A 27,647-nucleotide genomic window follows, 5' to 3' on the forward strand; every position below is an offset into this window, starting at 1 on the left:
TAATAGCAAGATGTCCTTTTGTGATTGAACAATAAGCTCATCAAGCCAAGAATACTTTCCTTCTATATAAATATGTAAAGAGACTTGTACCTTTAGATGCTGTGTGCCCTATCATACCTACTGCTTTTTAACTTAAGCGCCTCCATACACTAGTTAAATAGCAAACATTGTAGGCAAAACTACGGAAAACAATTCTCTCTCTTTCTTATCTCTCATGATATCAGGGACATGCATGATCCCCTTGAACAAAAATGTAGACGCAATTGTCTGTCGCTCGTTTATATACATATAAGGACTCCGTTTGCATAACAATCAATATGTGGCAGCATCACTGTTGGGTGACAATTCAACTTCTGCATCTATGAACTCAACCAGACTGAACAAACAAAACACAATGTAAAATGTACCAGGAACTGCAAGTGGCATAAGACTGGGTCACCATCAATTTTTTTCCTAGACATGCAAAGAAAGATGGTTCAGTATACCACATTCATGGTACTAGTATATGAAAAAGCATGATGTCACCATTTCTTCAATTACCAATGACATAACAGCATAGTCATTACCATATCTTCAAACAGTGATGAAACACTATGATTGCTTCAGCACCTCCAGTAGTCTTCTCATTCCACTGAAAAAATTACACTTATACTGTTAGACCAGAAATGTGCCACAAATTCCATTTCAAATTTTAACTCACTTTCATATGAAATCACATTATAGATTGTCTTAAAGCAACTTTTTCAGTACCTCTGTGGAAAAGAAGGCACCAGTTCATTGACGGTTTGGATAAAAGCAAGACAATCCATATCTTTGCAGCGGGACTTTTGCATCTTTCCTAGAGATTCAATGATCAGAAAAAGTCAGAGACTCAGAATAATTATATAGTCACTACCATGTAAAAGAAATTGGCAGAGCAAAGAAGATGCCTTTGCGTTTTTCAGGGACTGATGTACCACCCAGGAGATACGATCTAGAAGCAGAATCTAGGTGATTGCCTTCAACCTTTAGAAGCTTCTCGAGTAAACATCCAATAAACTTGTGAGCAAATAAACTCACCTCATCGCATACGCCTTGAATTATGAGGTATTCATTACCACTAACATCTTGCAGTGCAGATAGATCAGAATCGGTTATACTTGGTTTTGCTAACTCAGAGAGAGTTGGGAACAAGTATTCAGGTTTTTTGGGCAAACAAGGTTCATCCATTGGCATGAAGTGACAGCGCTCCTGTAAAACATGCAAATCTTCCTCGGGTAAAGACTTGTCAGATATCACCCTTAAAATTTTTTCTCCTTTACATAAACGTTTTCCATTAGGTAACGTAGAAGTAATACTGCTTTTTCTCATAGCCGCAGAAACATCTTCCTGCTTTTCCATGTGAGTAGCTTCAAAAGATACATTACCAACCAATATGTCTACCTCTTCATAGTTGGAACAATGTTTTTCCTTGTCATCAATATGATCATCATCAAAATCATCATCATCATTACTGCTATCACCATCAGTTTCTGATTCATCCTTGTACGCACCCCAAAATTCTTGATCAATGTTTGGGTGTTCAGATAGATCCCACACAAGCTGCTTCAAGCAACTGCTCATGTTAAGCATACATATCAGCTCATCTTCAATCTTTTCTCTAGTAGTTGACTCTGTCGAGTAACTATTAATAGTGGAAATACCCCTCAGAATTGGTTCTGGAATCTCTAATTCATCGCATTGGAAAAGGCATTCAATTAGGAAGTTCTTTATTTTAGTCCTCATAAAATGTATATTACTGTTGGCATCAAGTTCCAGTAACAACTGCAACTCCTTCACTTCATCAAGTGGAAGATTGGGGACAGACCAAATAGCTTTAAGGATTTCATTCTGCAAAGCTTCAATTTCATGAGGAACCTCAAAAAACTCTGGCAATGTACTATCAAAATGCCCATTCATCAGCTTCATTGACAAGCTTGCAACTCTTAGAGCTCTTGCCAGATTATCTGGCAACCCATCTCCCAAAAGACTATCAATTTTCTTTCTCAGCATCCCAATCAACTGCTTCTTATTTCGATTTGTACAAGGTTCTGTATAAAGAGAACAAGGCCACATGCAAAGCTTTCTTCTCATTGCATCAAGAGCATGAAGAGACAAGTCTTCTAGTCTCTCTAGTATCACATCCACATCACGAACACAAGATGTGGAGGACTTGCTAATGAATCGGATGTGATTTTTGAATCTTTTTGGATCCCTAAACACTTCCATAATCTGGGTTTGTAGCCTTGCAGCATCTTCAAACGAGCTAGGGTTTTCAAAAATCAAAGGAAGATATTTCTTGATAACACTAACCAAACGAGGACGGGTTTTCTCAAATTTTACCGACTTCCTTGTAACTAGATCAGCAAGAAAGCAGAGAGAATTGTTGCTCAGATCATCAAGCATAGGCAGGAAAACCCTCCGAACTACAGAACATTTCCTTGTTTGAGATGTCCCTACATCTTCACTAAAAGGAAATACGATTTCATTGACAAAATTCCCCATAGGCAGGCCTTTATTAAATGATGAAAAGCAGTTCGCTAAATATCCTCTGGCTACTTCCAAAAAGACCTACATGAACAGGACAGATGAAAAAAATTATCAAATAAAGAAACAGAAAAGCTTTTTAAACATAAAAGGTACAAAGTAATATAAAATTTCACATAAACAAACAAATACCAAAATTCACGAAAGCAACAGAGAATTTGGAATTCAATGTGATAAAACACCTGTTATTGCTCTCAGCAAAGAACAAAAAGAAATTCATACAGAAAAAAAAGACAAGAAATCAGATTGAAGCGAGACCGGTGAAATGGTTTACGACAATGTATTGTGTCAGTTACAGACCTAAAGGACATTTCAATAGGACTGGACAATCACTTGCATTTAATGGATATTACCGTTGCATGGGATCACAATGATAATTTCTCAGAGTTCAGTAACTCATGAACGAAATTTTCAATTGGGTTGCCTTCAATAATAATATTTCAGATCTCTACCTTCATGAAGAAAGAATGATGCAAAATCCCTTTGGTATGTTCCACAAAAAGACACATCTTGCATCAAGCCTCTCAACCTTGGTTGTAAATTAGGACCCTAGGTTATGGTGTTGATTTTCTAATAACTTTAAGTAAGCCTTCCCTGCTTACTTTATCACCTTTAGTAAACAAAGATATCATAGAATCAGTTTATTGGAGACAAGAATTTGTCTAAACTCTAAACATACCTACAAAAGTTAGTAAACAAAGGAAAAAAATGTTCAAGTTGCTTGATGCGAGGGAATAGATGCATTAACAAGCTAAAGTCAATGCCAAACAAAAATTCTTTTTTGTTCAAGAGAAATTATAATTTTGTGTAAATAATGTTTTGCCTTTCTAGGCAAATTCCTTTGAATTCTCATCCATTTTAAAGACGTACAGATACTCAAACATCTTTCAGAGCATTTAAAAGGTCAGATTAAGGCTACTCATTATTCTAGATCATTCTACTGGTTTCCCAAATTTTAATTGTTAAAGTTACAATTAGTTATTTGCTTGCTGAATATTTCTAGCTCACTCAACATTTAGTATAAATTTCATAGTAAACATTTGAAAGGTGATCTCAATGTACTTCAATAAGGCCACACGGAAAATAAACCAAGTGCCTTCACCTATAGATGAGTAATTAAATAGAATGATTTACATGCTCGTAAATATTCACATTAGTTTTCTATTATAATTAACTCGATCAAGTTAATATGGTACATCTTTAGACATGACCTTCGGTTGCTTTTTGGGTGCAATATAAACTATGCCATACAGACACTTTACATTTGGCGATGCACCCATGTCAACACAATCCGACACAGGTGCAGGTGTGGTTCAGGACAAAGCCCCAACACAGTTTTGAAGTTTTAATGGATCGGCTGCAGTCAAGACACCCAAGGATGTACCTTGGACTCTTGTCAAAATTGACCAAGTCCATGTTGGTCCAAGAACTAGGTTTTTTTTTTTTTAACTCACCGCATATATTCGTGGGGGAAAAAGCATCCCTCAACTGAAATCAAAATGATGTTTTTTTTATGTTTTCGTAGTATGTCACAGCAAACTGATAAATTCATAACAGCAAACAAACTTTTTTTTTTCTTTATGTACTTATCAGTTAAATTCTAAACAGTTTGTTGATGATGTAAAACTGCAACATAAACTGCACCTGTTTGTTATGATGAACATATCCGATGGTAAATATCTATTATGCAAAACAGGTTGTTATGTTTTTTAAGATATTTTTTCACACACCCATATGTATATACAGCTGTATCCAGTAGCCAAGATTTTTCAAATTGCTTTGATCTATACCCATGTGACATTATATCATGCCCTTTCTTTTAAAATTGAAATTGGATGCAAAAGTTATGTGGCTTTAGATCAAATATCCTCTTCTTTTTTTCTTGAATCATCAACATTACCATTCCAACAACAAAACAAGTCGTGTGGGACTCACTATTAAGTGTGTGAATATGTGTGTGTAGAATATATTTACAAGTTTATGGAGAAGAGATTTCCAAATAATACCAAATTCTGGCGCAAATGCCAAACAATTCAAAAAGGAAATCAGGAAGCACTTCTTTTTAATGAATAAAAAAAACAGGAAAATAAAGTAAATCAGCTTTACAGGAGAAAATTTACATCATCATTCCTCAAAAATGCTTCCGAAATATATCTGCAAAGAAAAACATATAGATGTGCATTAGGAAGTAGGAACAGTTCAAGCATTAAATCCACAACAGTCATCGAGAAAAAGATAACCTTTTCCACTCTTAAAATTTCTTGTTCTTGAATCATCTTACATTGTCCATTATCCAATTTTGCTATTCCAATTATTCAGGATCAAACCAAAAAACAAGGAATTGGAAAGAAGAAGACAGAAGAAGCGCAAGGGGAAAAGAGAAAAATGAGAAATATACAACTCAGTTTCATTAATCTCATGTCTATATCTTACTAACCACTAAACCAGACCAACAAGTATTTGCATATTTCTGACCAACTCATTCAAGAGAAAAAACTTGAAGATGTGTCTACCAACTTAAGCTAACAATATCCTAGCACGTCTTATCAAACTCAACCATAACAAATGCATAAATGGAAGTAAAAAAGACGGGAAGCTCGAGTGTGTGTGAGGGTGCACGTATGCCATTTATGAGAAAAAAGATATGAAAAAAATATAGAAATGCAGCCAGTATACATATATATACAAACCATTCTCACAAATATCCTTCTTGGGAAAATTGGATGAGTTAGACCTTGTGTAGAAGATAAAGGTACCATGAAAGGAAAATTGATGAGCATGGTCACTTGCAACCCACTAGCAGCACTGATGTGACATAGACAAGAAGTTGAAGAATGCAAAAGTTTCTATCTTGGGTTCTTAACACCATGCTAGACTCAATAGTAATCTCTTCAAATTCAAGAATTTGGGTGACACATGGGACTAATTCAAGAGACATGTCTCACAAGTTTTATCTTCAAAGAAAAGCCAAATATTTAAGCAAGAAGATAAAAGCAGAAGAGGTTACTTAATGTAGCTCTTCCTATTTTGGTTGATCTTCCACTCTCTGAGCTAAAACAAGAAACTAATGCAACTGCTGACACGAGACCAAGACAACTTGAGAAGGAAGTTGAGACAATACAACTGTAACTTCTCTCATATCTCTCACCACCTTGGAATATATGCTCATTATTAGTTAAGAAACAAGGAAAATTTTGAGCATAAAGAAAGGAAGCACTATTGTTGCTTCCTCATTGAAATCATGTGAGGTTGGTCAACAAGATGAATGTGCTCCTATCATGGCAAACCCTAGATGGTATAGAAGCCACCTCATTTGGGAAACTATCCGTGACAAAGAGGAAGTTGAAAGGTTGTCATCATTTCAATGATTTCGGATGTGTAAAACCTATTTGCCCAAAATTGAAGATCTACATCCAAGAAGAAAGAAGGCTATGTTATTCGGTATACGTTCACAAATTGTAGAGGTTCTTCAACCTCTTCTCAAGGGATCATGTCACAAGAGTAGAGGTGACTTCCTCCTCTCTACCCAACATGCATACATAACGTCTTGATTTCGCCATATGTTTTCTTATGACTCCAAATAATTCCAATTATCTGGTTGTTGCACCTTGGTGGTGAATAAAATGCACCATCTTTTTAATAAATTTTTCATGCATTCATCCTCGAATTTATTGCTTAAATCTCATGTTTTTACATTGTTTTAATGTCAAAAATTGATGCACCAAATTGTTTAAAATTTCAAGGATAAATTGGAGAAAATATCGTAATTTTGACATTTTGGAAGCAAATTAGTTGCAAAAACAGATTCAGTTTCAAATTCAAGAGCCAAAAACAAGTCGAATCATTGATACAAAGTTGAACCAAAAACCAAGCACAACTCCGTTAAAGGTTTCATAATTATAGTATAGGAAAAAGAAAGGCCTTGAATTATATATAAGAATATGTATAGACTTTTTTGGGGGTTGTGAGTAATTTTGGAAATTTTATGAGGTTTAAAATAAGGGAAATTCAATTCCAAATTTTGGCTTTCATATGGAGGTTATCCCTGGAAGAGACTCATCCTTGGTTTCCATGCCCTAAAGAGCTTCTTCTCCATCTCAAGTGCCCATGAGAGCTTCCCGTGCACTGTTTGACCTCCTAAAAATTGGAGGATTCTCCCAGCCAGGCCACTTTTTCCCTAAATTTTGTTATATGTTTCTTGTGCTTTTCACTTGCTTCTTTGCTGGTTCTGCAGGATTGCAGTGAATCCTTGAAGAGAATCTCAGTACCAAACAGGATTCTAGCACTCTTTGAACTCGGTGACTGCAAGGTTTTTACAGTCAAGCCACTCTTCACCCTCCATCATTTCCTTATTCTTGGGATGAGGTGCACTTCTACAAAATCTGGTTTGGCAGCAAGTGACTGTGTAGAATATCCTCCTTTGGAACCACGGATCATGGTAGAGTGATTTATGTCTTCTCATCTCATTTGTTGGACCACTGACTAGTAGGGGCACTTCTTCTGGATCCCTTCTTCTAGTTGTTTAAGTGTTGGTCAAGGGTTTGGTCATCTTCTTCTGATTACTGCTCATTTTCCAGCATGTTTTGGATAGCTATTTCTTATGTTCAAATAGTATTAGATATTAGAATGTCAGGTTTAATAGAGTTTTTGCAAAGAAACAAGTCAGTCATCTCTAAGGTGCTGATAGATTCCTCTTGTCTCATCCTTTAAACTGTTGCCTAGATAGATACTTAATTCTAGTTTCTATTGATTTCCTTTATTTACAGGTATAGGCTAACCAGTAAATTACTGTTTTAGGTTATATGTGTATTTAAGCTGTATTTTATATGTCACATGTGTTACACATGTTAATATGAAGGAAAAAGAGAGATCTACAGCATCTTAATTGGTTGTTCCAGGTGTTTTCCTCTTTCTTTTAACCACTACCGTAGAAGTTTGTTGTTGTCTTCATTAACTTTTTTTTTTTTTGAGGATCAGTTTAATGTCTAACCAGTTTAGAATAGGTGTTCCAGTCAAATGTTTTTATTAGGATTAGGCTTAAGTTTTGTTGAGGTCACTCGTGAATAGGTGGTCACTGGTCAGTTATGGTTATTTTTCTATTATATGTTGCATGTAAGATAGAGTTTTCTGGAATAGTTTGGTCAATTTCAGCATACATGATCAAATAAATATCTTAATTGAAAGGATGTTCTAAATTTTATATTTGTTGTCTTCTTAATTTTCTTTAGGCCTTTCTTTGGTGGGAAATGTTTGGATTGTCTCTTCCTATGCTTTGGAGCATAACAATAAAAATTTTAAGCCAGTCACGGGGCACTTTAACTTGTAAAAGAAATCGGAGTGCATTTGATGCAGCTAACACAAAGAAGAGAAATAGTCTTGCACCTGAAATGGAGAACAATTTGTCTACAGATGATGAAGAAAATAATGATGATTTTGAAAGACAAAGAACAACAATATGTGGGCATAGGAAAAATGAAGACTCTGACTCTATTTCATTGGATGAAGATTAAGACTGGCTTTTTGTGCTTTTCTAAATGAAGAATGATAATGACTTGTTTTGCATTATGCCATGAAGGCTACAAACTACAAACTTTTATGGTTGTGCATTTTGTCGATTTCATTTGACAATTTCCATCTGTAGCTTTGTTAGTTTGCTATATTCAATATCTTCATGGTATTGTGAATGTTAAATGATAGTTTTATGTCTGCAGTTTTTGTGTTTTTATTTTTACATAATTTTTTTAGTTTTTTCTATTTTTAAAAAAATTGCTGACATTTTCCTGAGACTTTTTTGAGAAAATAGCTTCTGCCAAAAAATACCGGAGAAAAATCTTGCCAATATTTTCCCGACAACCATATTTTTAGATATGCATTAAAGATCCACAACATGAGGAAATAAAACAATTAAACAAAAGTTTAAAATAAAAGAAAATAAAAAATGAAATAAAAATAAATGGAAAAACCGCAATAAATTGATTTTACAGTTTTTTTTTAAAAAATATAGTGATTTTTTCCCTATTTTTGCTTCGATCATTTTTTGTTAGTATGTCGATATTTTTAAAAATCATGATATGTGTGGCTATGTCTGAATGAGAATATCTTCGTAGAACATTTATTTGCAATTAATGAAGTTTAACTTTATATATCTATTTATTCACTTTCCCCATTCTTTGTGGCTTCTGGGATCAACCCTCGCTCACTAACTTGGTTGGAAAGGTAATTTGTCCATAGGTGTGCACTTTGTTTTAAAAGGGATTTTCACTTCAAAATCACAGAAGACTTCAAACGATTCATTTGTTGAGGCAGATGGTCCAAATCTTGAGATCAAAGCTATAGGAAGCTTCGAAAAGCTTTTGAAAATTCAGAACCAATTTTTGCAGTTTGATTTGTTTCAAAGCTCACTTAATACCTTCTTCCCATTTCTCCATTACCAAACCTGGGCTATGAATCATGATATGTTGTTCACATTAAAAGATTGTTGAATGCAAGATACCAGGTCTAGAACATTGATTGGTCATGGCCATTTGAGAGATCTCTATTATATTGATTTCTTGTGTAGTTAAAACAATTCTTGTAATTTTATTCATAAAAAGCCTTCAATGCTTGCACTAACAAACAGGAAATTTGAAAGTATTATCACCCTCAATTAAGGAGATTTCTATTAACCTTCCATTTGAATGAATGATGAATAAATACGTTCAACTTGGATGTGATTAGCCACAAGAGTCGTGATTGACTATGTTCCATGCCTCTCGTCTATATCGATCAATTCAGCCAATTCCATGCCTATCTTCTGTATCGATCAATTCAGCCAAAAGGGCAGCAATTGCAGACAACAATCCAGGTTTCTCACAAATAGCACTTGATTTTGAAGCCCATGATAATGCACCCTCACCATGTAGATCAATTAGGCAATCGGCAAAAGTTTTCTTAAACTCGTGAGAAAGGACAAATTCTCTATGGTCAATTATGGATCTATATTTCAATTTTCAACTTATTTTGATTAGTCTACTCATTTTTTACTTAAAATTTGAAATTTATGATTATATATAACTTAAGAGATATCTTCTAGAGAAATTTGATATTTAACCCTTAAAGTCATGTAAACTTCACCTAAGTTTTGATGTCATCCAAATCTTATGTTTAGATTATTAAACTGCATTGACTATTGTGTTTTTGTGTGTTTTCATTTTATTCAATTACTGTTCCACATTTTTTTACCTCACACAGTCCTCTTTGACAATCCACTTTTGTTAGCTATCGGGTCCTATAGGTTTCAGGTCGGGTCCACGGGACTGACCCGGTAACAACTATAAAGGGAGTCGGCTGCTGTAATTAGGGACCACCACATCCATTGGAAAGCCATTCCTCTGGGAGGAAGGAACCTTAATCAGGGATTAAGGTTTGAGTGGGTGAGTTTGGGAGTTTACCAGTGTATTGTTAGCCGGAGGCTAACAATTGGTATCACAGCCAGAAAATGGGCAGAACCTAGAGATGCACCAGAGTTTTTAGAGGAGTACGACGATGCTGAAGGTAAAACTGACAATAAGAAGAAGAAGCAGGTGGATGAGTTCATAAAAAATGTTGGTGAAGATGTGGGCATCGTCCCACTCTCATCTCTGGCCAAGGATGTCATGTTCTAGAAGGCTCAACACCACGCGCGTGGAACCAACACATCGCTAGCGCCTAGTAGCTGAGGTGGTAGTTCCACTCGCTGGACACCCAAAGATGGCTCCTATTTGGAAAAAAAGAGATGTCAGGAAAATGACTGTATGGATTGGGACAAGAGGACATTGAGGCAGCTGGAAAAACCCCCTTGGGATCAAACCATGGCAGCCATTATAGAGCTGGATTTCGTGGTGAAGTCCTTAGAACTGGATTGGTTGTTAGCAATGGGAGATTTTGGGAATCACATTTACCGCCGTACCGGTACTGTTCGCCACCCCCAAACCAGCATGCATTGTTGACAGCAATGTTGTAGAACGCGTATCGTAAGGCGTATCGGTCAGACTTTAAGATACGCCGTATCGTAAATTTTTTAAAAATAATAACAGTAATTCGGAAAAAAAAAATCGGAAAATTCATAAAAAAATCAGAAAAAATTAAAAACAATAAATTCTTCATAGAAAACATGTTTTAGATAATAATAGACTTATTATTGCTAAATGCTATAAACTTACACGTTCACGGTTCATCATTCATACTTCATAGACATCAAAATTCATAACAATATCATTCAATTTCAATCAACAAAGCATAAGTCATAAAGTGATAAAACATTCAAGTGTTCAACAACCATAGATTCATAACTCTTAAGTGGTTCGATACATATAATGATTCATCATTCATCATCTTCTTCTTCATCATCTTCATCGTCAAGAATTGGAAGATCTTCACCAACATATTCAGCACCAGCAGTAGCACTAGCAGACTCTCCTTCATCAACAAAGCCTTCTGTTGCTTCAGCTTCAAGGTTGAAGCATTCAAGATCTTCATCATCAAATATTGTAGCCGGTTCTTCCTCAATCCATGGCTCCAGATCATCAAAGTTTTCCAAGCTGATAGGATTGAACTGAGATGTGTGCTTCCTTGCTGATGTTTTTTGTAATTCTCTACGTCACATAAGAGAAAACTTGTTAATATATAATTTCATATAAATATATTGTACAAAAAATGTAAACATTAAGCTATATTACCTTTGTTTCAACCTCATATTATATCGAACAAAGACAAGGTCATTCAACCTTTTATGTTCGAGCCTATTCATTTTTTTGCTATGGATATGTTGGAACACACTCCAGTTTCTTTCGCATCCACTAGCACTGCATGTCTGGCTGAGGACTTTGATTGCAAAACGTGTTAGGTTTGGACAATCAAACCCATAACCTATTCCACCACAAATCTAGACAAAAATATAACGTTATGACAAATCAATGTGAAAGTTTTAAAAGAATCAAATGTAACAAATGCAAAGTAAATTAAACATTTCTATGTATTTACCTGGACACATGGTTGTCCTGGCTCGAACGGCGACAGGTTGTCCCATGCCCTGATAACAAGTATCATATAGATCTAACTCATTGTTGACGGCATCTTGTTTTCTAAAATCTGCCACTAACACGTTAATACAATCCAACAAACCACTTAAGACTTTTTTGTCCTTCTTAAATGTATGAGAAAATCTAATTGTATGATTTAGATAGTAAGCTGCTGCATGAAGTGGTTGATGAAGCTGTCCAGTCCACCTTTTATCTATCATCATCCATATGGGCATATATAACTTTTTCTTTCCTTTTAAGTTGTCTCGAATTGCCTCTTTTGTTTTATCTATGGCCCCATATAAGTACCCTATGGAAGACCTATCTTCGCTGTCAACTAACCTGAGGACTTTCACTAATGGAACACAAACTTTCAATAGCTTCACACATGATTCCCAAAATTCGTTATTAAATATGATATCCACAACTAAATAAACATTTCTTTTATGAGCATGTAGATATGCAGCCCATTCTTCACTAGCAAACATCTGCCTCAAAGGAATTCTTTGTTTTACCTGCAAAGTCAATACATTTGTGGCAAATCTAGTTTGTGCAGGTCATATCAATTAAACTCCTTTTGTAAACTTTCTCATCAAACTCAATACATATGCATGATTATAGATAAATCTTGTTACCTCTTGACATTGGTCAATGGTTGATTTCATATCATGCATCTCATTAAGATCTTGAAGCATAAGATTAACACAATGAGTGGCAAATGAACTCCAAAAGAATGTTCCATACTTTTGAAATAACAAATCTCCTGCAGCTCTATAATTTGCAGCATTATTTGTAATAAACTGTACAATGTTTGTAGGTCCAACTTCTTGTACGACAGTATCAAAAACATTGAACAAAATCTCAGCAGTCTTAGAAACATCAGACAAGTCAAGAGATTTCAAGAACATTGTACATTTAGGGCAATAAATAAGAAAATTTACAAGTGTTCTTGACCTTGTATCAGTCCATCCATCTGACATAATGGAGCAACTTGTTTCCTTCCAAGATAATTTCAATTGATCGCAATGTTCAGACACTTCTTTCACTGTATCTTGAAGAATTTTACATCTCAACTGATGATATGATGGCATTTTGAGTCTGGGGCCTATAGAAGCAATTGCATCTGCCATGGCTTGGAATTGAAAAGAATTAGCTGCATTAAATGGAATACATGCATCATAAAACCATTTCCCTACCATCTTTTGTGCTTGATATATAGCATATCTTTAGATGTCATAGCAGCACGAATCTGCGACTGACCACCTGGGCTAGTGTATGAAGGGAAAAAACTCTTAATAGAACCAACACTAGACCTACCAGTAGGAACTCTACCACTAAGTGGTCGCATACCACGCCTGGCCCTATTTGTTGTACCTCTTCTCTTCCTTCCCGTTACACCAGATCAACCTCCTTCATACATGATCCCTTTTCCTCTACGATCTCTACCTCTTGAGGTCTCCAAATCTGTTCTTAGACTGCTATCATCTTCATCATCACATTCATAAGCTTCTTCCTCTTCTTCTTCATCTTCCAAAGGCTCATTATAGCCTACATCTGCTTCTTCAATTTCTTTCTATATCCTCTTTTGATGTAAAGCATGAAGCATATCTACACATTGTTGACGCACATATGGAGGCAAAGGTTTATTTGGTCCTCCAACACAAGAAGACGCATCTTTGGAGGTCCCTGCCAAATGCTGTTTCATTCTACTAATCTCTCCTGAAAATGTATTCCCATAGAACTTAGAAGCTACATTTGAGTTTCAAGCGGTTATTCTCCTTCCCTTTCGCACTATTGCCATGTGGGATACATATCTTCAAAAAAAAAAACGAAATCTTATGGTAAACTTAATGAAAAACACTCAAAATCTTTCAATCTACGATTATACAGTAAAAAATTATGAATACATGGTAAAAACATGAGATTTCATACCTTACGAAGAAGAAATGAAGAAAACCCCTTACCTCCCAATGAAAATTAACCACCCATGCACAAATTGACCCCTTAATCTTCGATTTCACGGTGAAAATCAACTTTTGAGAAATGAAGAACGGAGGTTTTTTTTCAAAAAGAAACTGAATAAGTAGGTCTCGGTCGGATTTCCGCGAAATCAGCCCGTACCGTACGATACGGGGTGTATCGCCCCATATCGTACGATACGGGACCTGTATCGCACGATAAGTGCGATACAGGAACGATACACCCCCTATTTACGATATGGGGGGTGTATCGTACCGTTTTTTAAAACGATATGGGGTCGTATCGTACGATACGTACAACACTGGCCAGGATCAAGTTCGACTTGTCTCGCCAGGACTTTGTGCCACATGTTGAGTGCACTACTTGGCTCTACCCTCCCTAGATGACACTCGAATTATACAAACTTCTTGAAGACCCAAGAACTATTGTCTATGAAACTGCGTACAGTCATGCAAAGCAAGAAACACTAAGGGAGAACTTGCCAAGCCAAGCAACCAAAACATATACGGTGGGCACATTGGTCTCATTGAAAGCACAGAAATGCAGCACAACACTAGCAGGGAGGACTACCCTCATTTGTCGATGGTTCCTTCTCAAACGCTCGCACCTTGAGGACAAAGCGTTGTTCAAAGGGGGGAGTGTTGTTAGCTACCAGGTCCTACGTTTCGAGCAAATGCAGCACAACACTAGCAGGGAGGACTACCCTCATTTGCCGATGGTTCCTTCTCAAACGTTCGCACCTTGAGGACAAGGTGTTGTTCAAAGGGGGGAGTGTTGTTAGCTACCAGGTCCTAGGTTTTGGGCCGGGTCCATGGGACTGACCTAGCAACAACTATAAAGAGAGTTGGCTGTTGAAATTAGGGATCACCACGTCAATTGGAAGGTCATTCCTCTGGGAGAAAGGAACCTTAATCAGGAATTAGGGTTTGAGTAGGTGAGTTTGGAGTTTACCAGTGTGTTGTATCTTCTTGTATCCAATCTTGTTAGCCGGAGGCTAACAACTTTCTACACTCACCTAGTGCTTTAGTGTACATAAAAACGGTACGGGGTCGTATCGTACGATACGTACAACACTGGCCAGGATCAAGTTCGACTTGTCTCGCCAGGACTTTGTGCCACATGTTGAGTGCACTACTTGGCTCTACCCTCCCTAGATGACACTCGAATTATACAAACTTCTTGAAGACCCAAGAACTATTGTCTATGAAACTGCGTACAGTCATGCAAAGCAAGAAACACTAAGGGAGAACTTGCCAAGCCAAGCAACCAAAACATATACGGTGGGCACATTGGTCTCATTGAAAGCACAGAAATGCAGCACAACACTAGCAGGGAGGACTACCCTCATTTGTCGATGGTTCCTTCTCAAACGCTCGCACCTTGAGGACAAAGCGTTGTTCAAAGGGGGGAGTGTTGTTAGCTACCAGGTCCTACGTTTCGAGCAAATGCAGCACAACACTAGCAGGGAGGACTACCCTCATTTGCCGATGGTTCCTTCTCAAACGTTCGCACCTTGAGGACAAGGTGTTGTTCAAAGGGGGGAGTGTTGTTAGCTACCAGGTCCTAGGTTTTGGGCCGGGTCCATGGGACTGACCTAGCAACAACTATAAAGAGAGTTGGCTGTTGAAATTAGGGATCACCACGTCAATTGGAAGGTCATTCCTCTGGGAGAAAGGAACCTTAATCAGGAATTAGGGTTTGAGTAGGTGAGTTTGGAGTTTACCAGTGTGTTGTATCTTCTTGTATCCAATCTTGTTAGCCGGAGGCTAACAACTTTCTACACTCACCTAGTGCTTTAGTGTACATAGCTCTTTGCAATGCAAATGAAGGAAAACTTTTAAATGATTCACAATGACTGCCAATAAAAGAGGTACCAACTTACATATCTGCAGAAAATATGGGCTTCCTAAGATAATTGAAAGAATGTTTAGAAAGCTTGAAATCTTTTGGCACACCCATCAGCCACCTGCATATATCATCAGATGAAGTAAGTCAGAGGAAAACATTTAGGGTGGAAAAATAGATGTAAAAACTGACTATAACATTTTCTCATTTATAATGCATCCCTTGCCTAAAGTTTTAGAGAACATCTAAACACATTCATATCTTATCCGCACCAATAAGAGTTATGAACGGATAACTGAAATTCTATTACGAGCATAATCATTTCCAAACCCACCAGCCACCCAAGGCACTTAGTAAGAGGGGAAAAAAGAAAGAGGAAAACAAGAAAGAACTAAGGTCTTTCATATTTTTCTTAACAATTTCTAAAATAAATTATAGTAGTGTGCAAAATGCAGGTTGCAGGTACAGGTGTAGGTGCACTACTGCAGGTGCCAATGCAGCAACTATTAAAGAAACTTGGGTGCAGGTAGGCAAAGGGTATGGTATATGTGTGTGTAAAAGAAGCATATGTACATGTATAAAAAAATAACATGTAACTGAATTAAAACACAGAGTATATATGAGTTAAACAAATTTTCGCCCATAGTGCATGTTCAACATGCACCCCAACATTTGTTTGATTCACGCATTGTCCTATACTCACATATTACAACAAGGTGTAGTCCGCCAATTTGAAAGGTCTAACTTCACATTATTAACAATGCCCTCAAAGCACACGCAAAGCATAGGGCTGTGCTCATGATGTTGACGGATGATTCAAGACTCATGATTTACTTTAACAGAATTCTTTTGATCCGCAAGAAGGGAGTTCAAAGGATGGCTATTGGTAGTTAGAAATCAATCTTTCTTAGATTGCCTCATCAGAATTGAAGGTTCTTTTGCAACACCATACACAGTAATCCCCTTATGAACCCCCGGATCTGCAAAGCATCTCGGAGTTTTCCCTTTCTGTCAGAGATCCTTTCCAGCGGATCCGTGCTTTCTCTTTAATCCTCATCCCTAGCCCCGCTTTCTCTTTAATCCTCATCCCTAGCCCCACAGATTATCCACCACCAGAACTTGATCTCCACTACTGCTTCCCTAGTTGGCATGTTCCACGACCCTTAGGTGTCAACGTGCATATCTACTTGTACTGCATCCTGTACACCTACATTCCTTTTTTTTCTTCAAAAAAAAAAAAAGGATTCAAAGAAAGGGCTCTTGAGCAAATAGAGGGGCTCATAAGGAAAATGGAAATTATGGTTTCCTTTCCTTTCAAGGAAGGATGGAGGTGGTTTGGACTCCATAGTTACAGAAAACATGTTCTTTTCGAAAAAAAAAGCGAAAAAAATGCGATAAATTAACTGGCCGATTAAACTTAAAAAAGACACATTTTTTTGAAAAAAACATTAAAAACGAAAAAATGCGTTTTTTCCCTGCTTTTTAAAGTTATTTTTCAGTTTTTTTATCTTTTTTAATGTCAAATAGTTTTTTTTTCATTTTCTATTTTTTATTTGTTGCAAATCTACTCTTTTGATATTTGTGTTATTAGTTTCTCACTTATTTTATTTTTTCTCCATTTTTAGTTTTTTAAAATTTTTGAAAATTTACTGTATTTTTCCTTTTTTTTTTCAAGCTCGCCATAGTATACCCGAGAAAAACATCATTGTTTAAAACTCCGAGACGTTACTTGTGACTATGGACTTTGGAGCACGCCTCTCCAGAAGAAAGGTTAAGAAGAAAGAGAGAAAAGGCTGAAAACCACGTCTCAATTTGGACTATCGATTAATAATAAGGGATGCCCTAAAAAGAATGTTTCAATAATGCCCTTGCTCATATAGGCAGGTATCTATGAATACTGCAAAGAGATGTACACTTATTATAAATAATAGAATCGGATTCACATCTAACCCAGATCCGAATATTACCATAATATAACACATCCCCTAATGTTCATCCTCAAGTTCCACATGGCCTTGAACCATGGACAACTTGCTGTTTAGAAACCAAAACCTGTTCTCTGTGAGACCCTTAGAAAATAAATCAGCAATTTGATCATTTGACCGGACAAACAAGGTTCAATCTCCTTGCCTTCAATCTTTTGCCTAATGACATGCTGATAATTTCAATATGTTTTAGTTTCCTGTGCTAAACAGGATTAAGAGAAATATGAATAACACTTTGATTAACACAAAGCAGGAGACGTTTAACCACTAATTCCTGTGAATCAAATAACAAATGTTTAATCCAAGCCACTTCTGCAGCAGCAATAGCCATCACCCTGTATTTTGCTTTTCTACTTTATCTACCAACAGCTCTTTCCTTTCCATTACATTAGGTACAAGATTAGGGTCACTACGAACACAATATCCTTACTTCTGATCATCTGGATTCCTGGCGCAGTTTGCATCTGTATGAACCATCACCCTATGAAAGGGTCGTAAAGAAAATACTCTAGCATACATATCTAAGTTATCTCTTTACTGCATCCATATGACCTATCTTCGGAGAATGCACAGATTGAAAACTTGGTTAAAGGCATATGTCATGTCCAGACAAGTAAAGGCAAGATATCATAGCATCCATACACTGCTATAAAACCTCGTCGGATCATGAAAAATATCTCCATCCTGCTCAATATTTTCTCTTTTAAGAAAAACAAGTGACAGGTAAGCTGTGTGTATATATATGTATAGACTAACTTGATCCTAATAAGTCCAGTCCTAACAACTTGAACAAATTTCTCTATCTCTCTCCACTTCTGATGCCACTGTTGAGCATTGAAAAAACCAACAGAAGAGGGATTTGTCAAGGCATACCTAATAGTGAGTTTCGGGAGATAGACACTCTCTATACATAAAGTGAGCTCCAAACACTGTGCCTATTGCCATCTGAACCATCTGTGAAACCCAGGGCCTACTCTTCTTTGAACAAAGGCAGTTAAACCCACAGGTAGCTCTCTCTCTCTCTCTCTCTCTCTCTCCCCCCCCTCATATGTGTGTTTGTCTGTGTGTGTGTGTGTGTGCATGTTGCAAAAGCGATTGTCTGATTGCCTCAGATCATTTTATTTTTCCGGAACCATGCCTTTCAAAAATGAGTGGTCAATGTTTCATATCTAACATTGCACAAATTGTCACCAGATTATATAAGAAAACAGACAGTAACCAGTATCACAGAAAAAAAAAAAAAAGTGACGAAGTCACGAATAGTGCATAAAAGAAAGTCATAAGGATACAGCTCCATGCACACAATAATGCAGTTCAATTGCACAAAGCCTTCAACATTGACACTTTGTAACGGGAAAATGATATACCGTGGTTGCTTGAATGGGTCAAGTGAAAGTAATGCAGGGTTAAACTCTGTCCTTACATATTAAGGAAGCAGACAGACAGGAAAAAGCACTTATGAAGCTTTATTACTGATTAATATGGAGTATTGGCAAAGATAAGCATTTTGCCTTCTGCACAAAAACATTTAGAAAAGCAAATATAATTGTATTATGAAAAGCAAGCAAAAAACTGGCTTCTGTGACAAAAAGATCCAAAGCAAAAGAAAGTTTGGTGAAACATATGTACCCCACACACACACATATGCAGATACAAATAGATGTAGAATACGAACCTCTTTTTCGTTAGTTGGAGCTTCTTTTCACGTCTAATGGATGATAAGACTGATAAAGCATCTTCCTTCACATGAACCAATGCCAAGCTGAGTAAATAGGAAGACAAAAAATCAGAAATTATTGTTGCTACAGGCCCCCAAAAATCATGCATTTGCCCCCATAAACCAGAACCCCACCAAATCTGAAATCCAGTGAAAGACAGAACTTTCATCTACATGCTTCTCTGATTGATAAAGAGATGTGACACTCAAGCATTCATTCAATTTTATATGATATCGATTGTTTCGAAGTTTCAAACAGATAAGCATTCCAACAAAGATGTTTCCACATATTCCACTATCATAAGCCAGAGTTACAGCAGAATGTGCTTACATAAGAACCATAGCTGGTTTTATACCCTCTTACCCAGCACAAATAATCCACACAAACAAAGGTTCAAACTTCAACCCAACTTGGGTCCAGCCGTGGCTATTATCAAGCTTGAGTTCAGATAGGGAAACACGAAGCAACAACGGTGATATAGATAAGCACATGTTACATGGACTCAAGCTTACATGAGCTTGCTTGTTGTTGGTTGCCACCATTAATTATTTTTGTCCTTTCTTGAACCAATTAGGATCTCTATGTAAAATCTAGGCCTTTTTAAGGCACACCAACTTGTGTTCTTTATTATGTAAAGAATAAGTGTGTTGATTTGTGTACCTAAATGCATGAACACATGTATATATGGTGCACACACTTTACATGTCCATATGTGTTGCACATATCAACAAACAGGGAGCACTCACCAAAGAAGGTTCAGCCACATTCGAATTTTGTTGCTTCTCAATATATCTATTATTTGTTTTGAATTTTAAAAAAAAAATATCAAGAAAATATCCTACACTGATAAAAATGAACTTCTATTAGAAGAAAAGGATAGAAAGAGAAAGAAAGGGCACCTAGGAGAATAACATATTGTTTTCGTAACCTTAGTTCTCAGAAACTCCATTCTAAAATGTTATCCTGAAAATATTGTTGATTCACAAATTGTTTTACCATGTAAAAATAAAGTACGTCTCAGTTAGTTCATTAACTAAAACTTGAACAAGAATGCAGACCTTTTCCAAAATCCTCTCAAAATTTTCTAAGTTCTAAATTGGGATAGAAGTGACAAACTTATCTAAATGCTATATATATATATATATATATATATATATATATATATATATATATATATATATATATATATATAGAGAGAGAGAGAGAGAGAGGGAGCATGAGTATGTGGCTTTTCTTTATACATGTATCTCTGTCCAATGTTAAGCTCTCACACATAGACGGGTGGACAACCACACAATGCATATACGTACTAAGCATATGTTTGATGTTTTGTAATTATCCATATTTTTATGTTTTTTGTATATGTGCTTATGACTATGCTTAATATATGTGTATATGTATCTTCATATATATCTGTTTAACGTGCATATATGTGGATGTTTTTTCCGATATATCTGTTTAGCCATGTATGTCTGGATCTGTGTATTATATATTTTGTTGGCTTTATTGTAATCAACCAACTTGGAACTACTCAGCAAAACAACCATCTTGAAGGTACTTGTACACAACAAACCACAACTAGTCTTTCTAAGATCTTGACACTGCATCAATCTTCCAATTTTTACAGTTTCACCATAGTCTGATCATGACATAAACAAAGAAGCTGCCAGTTCACAGGTTATACTCACGAGTAACTAAAAGTGCAGATTCCATCCCACACTACCAAAACTCCAATATTCAAAACCAACAACCTTCAAGATAATAAATCCAAAGAATTCTCATTCATGTCAAGGATATATTCTGAGGTGGAAAAAGCTCAAGATAAATCTAACATAAGGAAAAGTTCCCTGTTGAAAGCACCATAAGAAAATATAAGAAAAGCCAACCAAGAACAGGGAAAAGGAAAGGAAATAGAGCAATCATTGTCAAACAATTAAGAGTAGAGTGCACCAGCAAAAACAAAAACAAGATATTCTGTTAATAACTAGTTACAACTTACAAGTAACTAAGATTATAACAGATATTCCAAAGAAGGCAGAAAGAAACCTTGGATCTCCTTCATCCCCTTCCATCTCCATCTCCATTCAACAGGGAGTGAGAGAGAATTAGAAAAAGGAGGGGCGGTCTCAGTATCCTCAAAGTACCATTCTCCCTGCAATAGACAATTGTCAGTCATCTCTGAAAGAAGAGCCAGCAACAACTGTCCAGAAATGTAGACCAAGTATATTCACGTTATGCATAGTTATTAAAGGCATTTTTGTCCTAAACCATTTCCATAAGCACTGTTAATCAGGGCATTTCTAGTCCTGGTCTGTTTGTTTCTTTAGGCTGCAAAAGTTGCCCCATATGTACTTCTTGGAGCTGTCTTCAAATATTGGATATGTTTGAAATCCAAATCCATTGTATTTAAATTTTAGTAGCTGCAGGAACAGGATTTTTCAAAGACTGATACAGTCTAAAATTTTGACAGATTTTTATGAATATGGCCATTTCTGAGTACCACCTGACATAAGGCTTTGATTTGAAACCTGAACATCATAGGTTCATCGAGGACTAATGTAGAGCTTAGCACTTAGCAGCATTTGATTCTGGTCCTGTCTTAGTGTTGTGTAAACTTAAAATGTTTTAAGTGCTTGGTGGAGCTTGCACGTGATCCTTTATGTGTATATGAGACGTCAGCTCTGCTACTTTTTCTTGGTGTCTGAGACTCTGAAGAAACAATAATCTAATAGATGTATGTGTATATGTATATGTGTGAAAGATACATAAAGAGAGGCGCACAAGCTTGACACTTTGAGTTAACTCAAAGTCTCAAGCACTGAAAAGATAGAAATAGGTGTATCTATGTTTTGTTAGATGATAGGGTGATCGCCTCTCATCACATAACTGTGTATATATTCCATCTTCAACTAGTAATATCATTACTTGGTGGTGCAGTAAGGCGGCTGTTCTTCGTGCTTTAGGTAGATGAGAATGTCATTTACCTTTTTTCAAATAATGTGTTTGATTTTCTATAATGTGCAGCAGTATTCCTATCTTTGATACAATAACAAATTAGGTTTCTTAGTGCATGTGTGTGTATTAACATGAAGCTGGAAACATGATGCTACTGAAGTCTTTTAACAATACTAGTTGGTCAAGGGGTAGTCGATTACATTTCTTACAGTTCGACTGGACTGGGTAGATAATCAAGTGAATATAACTTCATTAGGGACGTTTTCTCCCGAAAGAAGACTTGTGAAAGGCAATAGAAAATTAAATTTGATGAATGAGAAATGTCAATTACTGAAGGAGAAGTCCTCACTGAAAGTTTGAAAATTACACTGGTAAGCTGGAGATTGTTCAGAAGTGGTCAGCAGTTAGTTTTTAACCACAAGTGATGGCACAAACTATTTGTGGTCCAGACACCACTATTTATATTCAACGATGGTGGGGCTGGTGGAGGTAACACTTTCCAGAAAGGCAGGATGTAATAAGTTAACTTCCTTATTCAGTTGGCTAAGGGAATACAACCAACTACCAAGACCTCCAAGTTGAAGGAAATTCCTGGAATGCATCTTTTGTCTGGCATAAGAGGTACAAGGTCTGCTAAACCCAAGTTAATGACAGGAGAAATTGTAAGATATGAAAAGTTTTAGATAAATTTTCTTGGAGTGAGCAGGCATTTAAGTAGAGAGAGATGCCAGAAGGGTGGAACACCACCAGAGGATAGGCATGAGCATACATGATGACATTCCAAAGAAGAAAGCCAACCTGACCAGAATTCAGGTCATCTTACTCTCCTAGTTCAAACATGAAATTAGAAAAAATTTTACTTTGCAATCAACACTGAAAAGGTTGAAGATGATTGCCTTCCCATCCTATTGCCAACGTAAACTTTCTGAAAGTGTTTTCCCCCAATCAACTTTCTTGTTATCACATGCCTCACTGGCCAATGTTCCAGTTTCCAAGGAATTTGAGTGAGAGTATATCTGCATGTGTTGTGTGTGTGTGTGTGTGTGTGTGTGTGTTGTTGCATGGGTGAGAGAGAGTGACAAAGATGCTAAGGTGGTGCAGTATTGAAGGTTGGTGATGAAAAGGAAAAGCAGAGCACTGTCACACATGCTGGGTAAAGTATTTCCCCACCATAGTGCTCTACATAAAGTTGAAAAGGAAGTTAATAGCAACATAGCATTCTCAATGTGCAAATTTAAGAAGTTAAGAACTTCGTCTAAACTCAAAACCATAATTTTGACCAGTGATTAAGTCATTAAACATATGCGAACAAATAGTATCATGGAAATTGAGACTATACCACTTTTTGTAGTGGCACACTCAACAATGTGAATCTAAGTCACGTGGGTGCAAGTGCGGCTCCGACGCGCACCCATGTCTGATCAACAAGAGTCGAGTGTGGTCCGTTTTCCTGCATCAAGTATATATGCACCCATTTTTTTCTATATAGTTATTTTATTAAAATTTTATGCAAAGGGGGTTAGGGCTTCAACTGAAATCAGTCGACCGCCCGACCCCTTCGGCCTTCCATGCATGTAGAGACTTGATAGATGATGATTTTATGGCGACCACCGGTGCGGCAACGACCTGAGACTGGCAGGCTGTCTTCCAGCGATGACCTTCAGCATTTCTCTGGCGCAAGGCAACTGGTGTCCAGTCCTCTAGTTACCGGCATTTTTTTTATCAGTTTTGAATCCTTTGATGACCGGCGACAGCGACTTGAGACCAGCTGGCGGCCTTCCAACAACAAAAGTCAGTCCTCCAGCGCAAGGCAACCGACATTCAATCCTTAAGGCAACAGGTGCTCAGTCCTCCGGCATTATTCGTTGAGTTTTTTTGTTCTATCATATATCAACTTTTTATTTTGTTTTTTCACTGTTGTCCAGTTTTTTGTTAAATCGTGTGTATGACTGATGAATCATTGTTTGCTGTTGCTGCAACTCTGTTTTCTCATATTTGTAGCTGTATTTCAGCTCTTGTTTGTGATGTACCCATGTTTTTAGGATTTTACAATTATTGTCTAAATATGTTATTGTTTTATTGTTGTTTTCATAGTAATATAGTATACAATATACAACTGTGTTGTAACTTGCTGTTTTAACATTTTGCTTTGCACCTCTACTGCTGTTTCATATCGTGGTATACATTTATTGGCTATTGGTTATAATATTTTAATATATAAGTCTTGTTGCTTGTATTATATGCACAGCCATGTTCTTTTCAGGTTTTAGATTTCAATTTCTGTTTTGTATACATGTTAGTATGTTATATTACTAATTTACAGTACTTACTATATATAATATATGTTGTGCTAAACTTTTAATATGCTCGTATGCAAGTATGCTATATACATGAATAACTAAATTGCAATAGGAATATACATACATGCTGTTCTATACATTATGTTACACGATTATATCTGTGGTGTCCAATATAGCATATGCTGATACACACACACACACACACACACATATATAGTGTATAGTTATAAACTTTTCAGATTAGATAATTTTGTTATATATATATATATATATATATATACACACACACACACACACCCTCACTGCACCGCCACACCAAAGTTTTTTGGGATGTGCCACTCCAGCACCCATACCCATGTGACATAGATGTGCATTACACAAATGGTCCTATAATGTGACAACCTTTCTCATTAAATAGTCAGTCAGTGCATCAACTGCATTCACTGTCTCAATTACTCACACTCATGCTTCTACATCTGTAATTGCAAAAGATAATATTAATAAGAAAATGTGTGATAGAAAAAGAACGATAAGTAAATGCATAGCTTCCTGCACGTGCAACCAGAAAGCAAAGAAAAGCTATCCTAATATTACTCTGTGACCGATCCTGTCTTCTGTCATTTACATTGTATACGCAAAATGCGTTTTGTACATTGTAAATTTTGTATTTTTCATGCTTCACACATCAAAATATTTTGCAGCTTAAGCCTCCATACTTGCACCTTATTTAAACATATGCAGACAAATAGCATAGTTCATTAGCAGAACATGTACTAAATTCAAAAATCAATAATAGTAACAACTAACAATACTAATTAACAACAAGGGTGGCATCTCATGTGTACTGTTCCAGGGAAACAGGAACTTCGGTGCATATATCAGCATTGCAGCACATATAGGCACATGCACACAAATTCATGGAAACTTTCAGCCAAATACATAGCAAAAGCGAAGAAGACATCAAGCATCACAACCATATTAGCCAAAAAATACAAATCTTATCATTAGAAAAAGGATTGCAGTAAGACGATGGGAGCAGACGAATGAGTAAAAAGAGAGAGAGAGAGAACGAGAGCGAAGAATCCCAAACCCTAATAAGTAAAGCAAAAACATTCATGAACAAGCTGGAAAAGAGAGAGAGGATAGGGCTGCCTACCGGCCACTGCTGACCGGCGGACTTCAATTGAGAGAGAGAGAGAGAGAGAGAGACTTGAGCGGTGCCAGCGGTGACTACACTGGAATGGAAAAAGAGGGAGTGAGCGAGTGACTCGGTGACGATATATGAAAGAAAGGGTTTCGCAGCAAGTTGCGCCTCACCCAACCGCCTGGAGGCGTTTCTATAAAAAATAACGCCTCGAGCGTACGCTGGAGGAGCGAATCGCACCCCTTCAGTAAGTCTCCCGAATAAGGCCCGTTTGATGCCACGGATAAAAATTCAGGAGGTTCTAAAATATTTCAAACATGTGAATTTTTTTTTCAAATTTTTTTACAAACAGGGAAAACAACTCTGCTGAAATAGTGTCACGATTTTGCATAAATCAAGTAGGTACTGTTTTCCTTTTTTCCTTTACCAATATCATAATTCATGTGAACAGATCAAATTCGATATGTAAATAAAAATTTTGGATAACCATGGAATTTAGTCTATTTAAAATTAGTAAAATTATTCGCATATAATGGTAGATGTTAGACTACTTAATTATTAAAAAAATTAATTGAACCTAATAGATGTGGTGTTGGTAGTAAATTGACGAGAAACATGCATTAAATTAGTATATATATATATATATATATATATATATATATATATATATATCATGTAGCTACCAGACCTTATATGTCAGACTCGATGAAAATCATGTAGGCTGTAAAATTTTGTGTGATCAGATAGTACAATTTGATTAAATTGCAAATGTATAAGTGAAGTCTTTTTGAAAAGCCAGAAATTCCCTTCTAATAGGGATGTTAATATGTCCAATTTGTTCAGATCTCTAACTAAACTTTATTGGAAAAATCACTTATGGAATAAAAAATTATATATCAAATTACAAAATTAGATGAGATTTAGATTTAAGAAACTAATGGCATCCAATTGGATTCTGAGTCGGATTTGGATAAATATAAGCATTCGATCGGATCTAGTTCTAACTTAATACCCTCTATGTAATGCCCTTACATTTCAAAGGTAAGCTGCATTCAGCTTGGATTTGGATTCATAAATGAATTTAAATATTGGGTTTCGATCAGATTTGAATTATGAAATCAGATTTCGAATTCAAACATGTCTTTTCTTCATTAGCATGTGAATCTGAATTTGAATCCAAATACATGAACATTAGAAAAAGTGAATATGGTTAAGCGATTCAGATCTGATCTATTGACATTCTTACCTTCAAAGGAGGATTGAAAGAGAGAAAGAGGAAAACAACATTTGTTTTAATGTAAGGATGTCACCTACCATGACATTCATTTCCCTCTTTTTTTCCCTCCCTCTTCATTTGAAGTATTTCAAACTTTTGAATAACAACATGGCCTCTATCTTCTCAATTTAATCTTCATTATTTGATTTCCTTATAATCGATGATGTAGAAGATTATCATAAGTCATTAAGTCTGTTATATACGAGTCTAGTAACTAGTAAGTAGCTGTTTATATATGTGTACAACAGACTCAACGAAGCTAGTGATTTCCTTAGAATCTATGATGTAGAATATTTTCATCAAGTCTGGTGTATATGAGTCTAGTAAGTACCTGTTTATATATGTGTACAATAGGCTCAATGAAATTAGTGCCATGGTTAAAGTGAATCAAGAATGAAAATTAGTCAAATTTGATATGTAATAATGTTATATATAATCAGAATAGATTCATCTTCTAGATTTTTCAAGGTTATACATTGTAAACCATATATTTACTACATTTTTTAGTGGATCAAATATAAAACTTGACTTCCTCCCAATTGCAAAATTGACTCACCTAAGTCACTTAAATGATTTTTTTTTTTTTGAGTAATCAACGATCTGAGAAGAATTCAAAGATGCATTTTGGAAAGCAAAAATTCAAAGGCTTTACATTGCTAGGAGATAATCTGATAAGCAAAAATTGAGTTAACGTTTTGACGGAACCGGTAAATGACCGATTTGATTCGAATTGACCGATCCAGGCCGACTCCCACACATTTTAATAACACTGCTAATGAGAAAACACGACTCTGTGTGTGTGTGTGTGTTTTGCCTATCACTAGTGTAGCTGACAACATGT

The 27,647-nt window shown here is 36.2% G+C and overlaps 1 protein-coding gene across 4 annotated transcripts; it reads right to left on the reverse strand.

The window, feature by feature from the left end:
• On the reverse strand, positions 1-25,706 carry LOC116255859 (uncharacterized). 4 transcript variants are annotated; one of them, XR_007573585.1, is made up of 9 exons: positions 25,543-25,706; positions 21,178-21,283; positions 19,089-19,175; positions 15,466-15,549; positions 4,686-4,719; positions 1,060-2,589; positions 751-838; positions 567-631; positions 1-453 (listed from the first exon to the last, which is right to left on the reverse strand). XR_007573585.1 is itself a non-coding variant. In XM_031631939.2 (9 exons), exons 2-8 carry the CDS (start codon positions 21,213-21,215, stop codon positions 592-594), a joined length of 2,031 nt encoding a protein of 676 aa, XP_031487799.1. In that variant the 5' UTR covers positions 21,216-21,283; positions 25,543-25,705; the 3' UTR covers positions 1-453; positions 567-591. The 4 variants fall into 4 exon arrangements, 1 of the variants encoding a protein (XP_031487799.1); XR_007573586.1 differs by having other exon boundaries at positions 541-631; XR_007573584.1 differs by having other exon boundaries at positions 541-631; positions 930-2,589; positions 25,543-25,705.
• Between the last annotated feature and the right edge of the window lie 1,941 nt (positions 25,707-27,647).

The sequence above is a fragment of the Nymphaea colorata genome, chromosome 6 (assembly GCF_008831285.2).
Source record: "Nymphaea colorata isolate Beijing-Zhang1983 chromosome 6, ASM883128v2, whole genome shotgun sequence".
Lineage (NCBI taxonomy): Eukaryota > Viridiplantae > Streptophyta > Magnoliopsida > Nymphaeales > Nymphaeaceae > Nymphaea > Nymphaea colorata.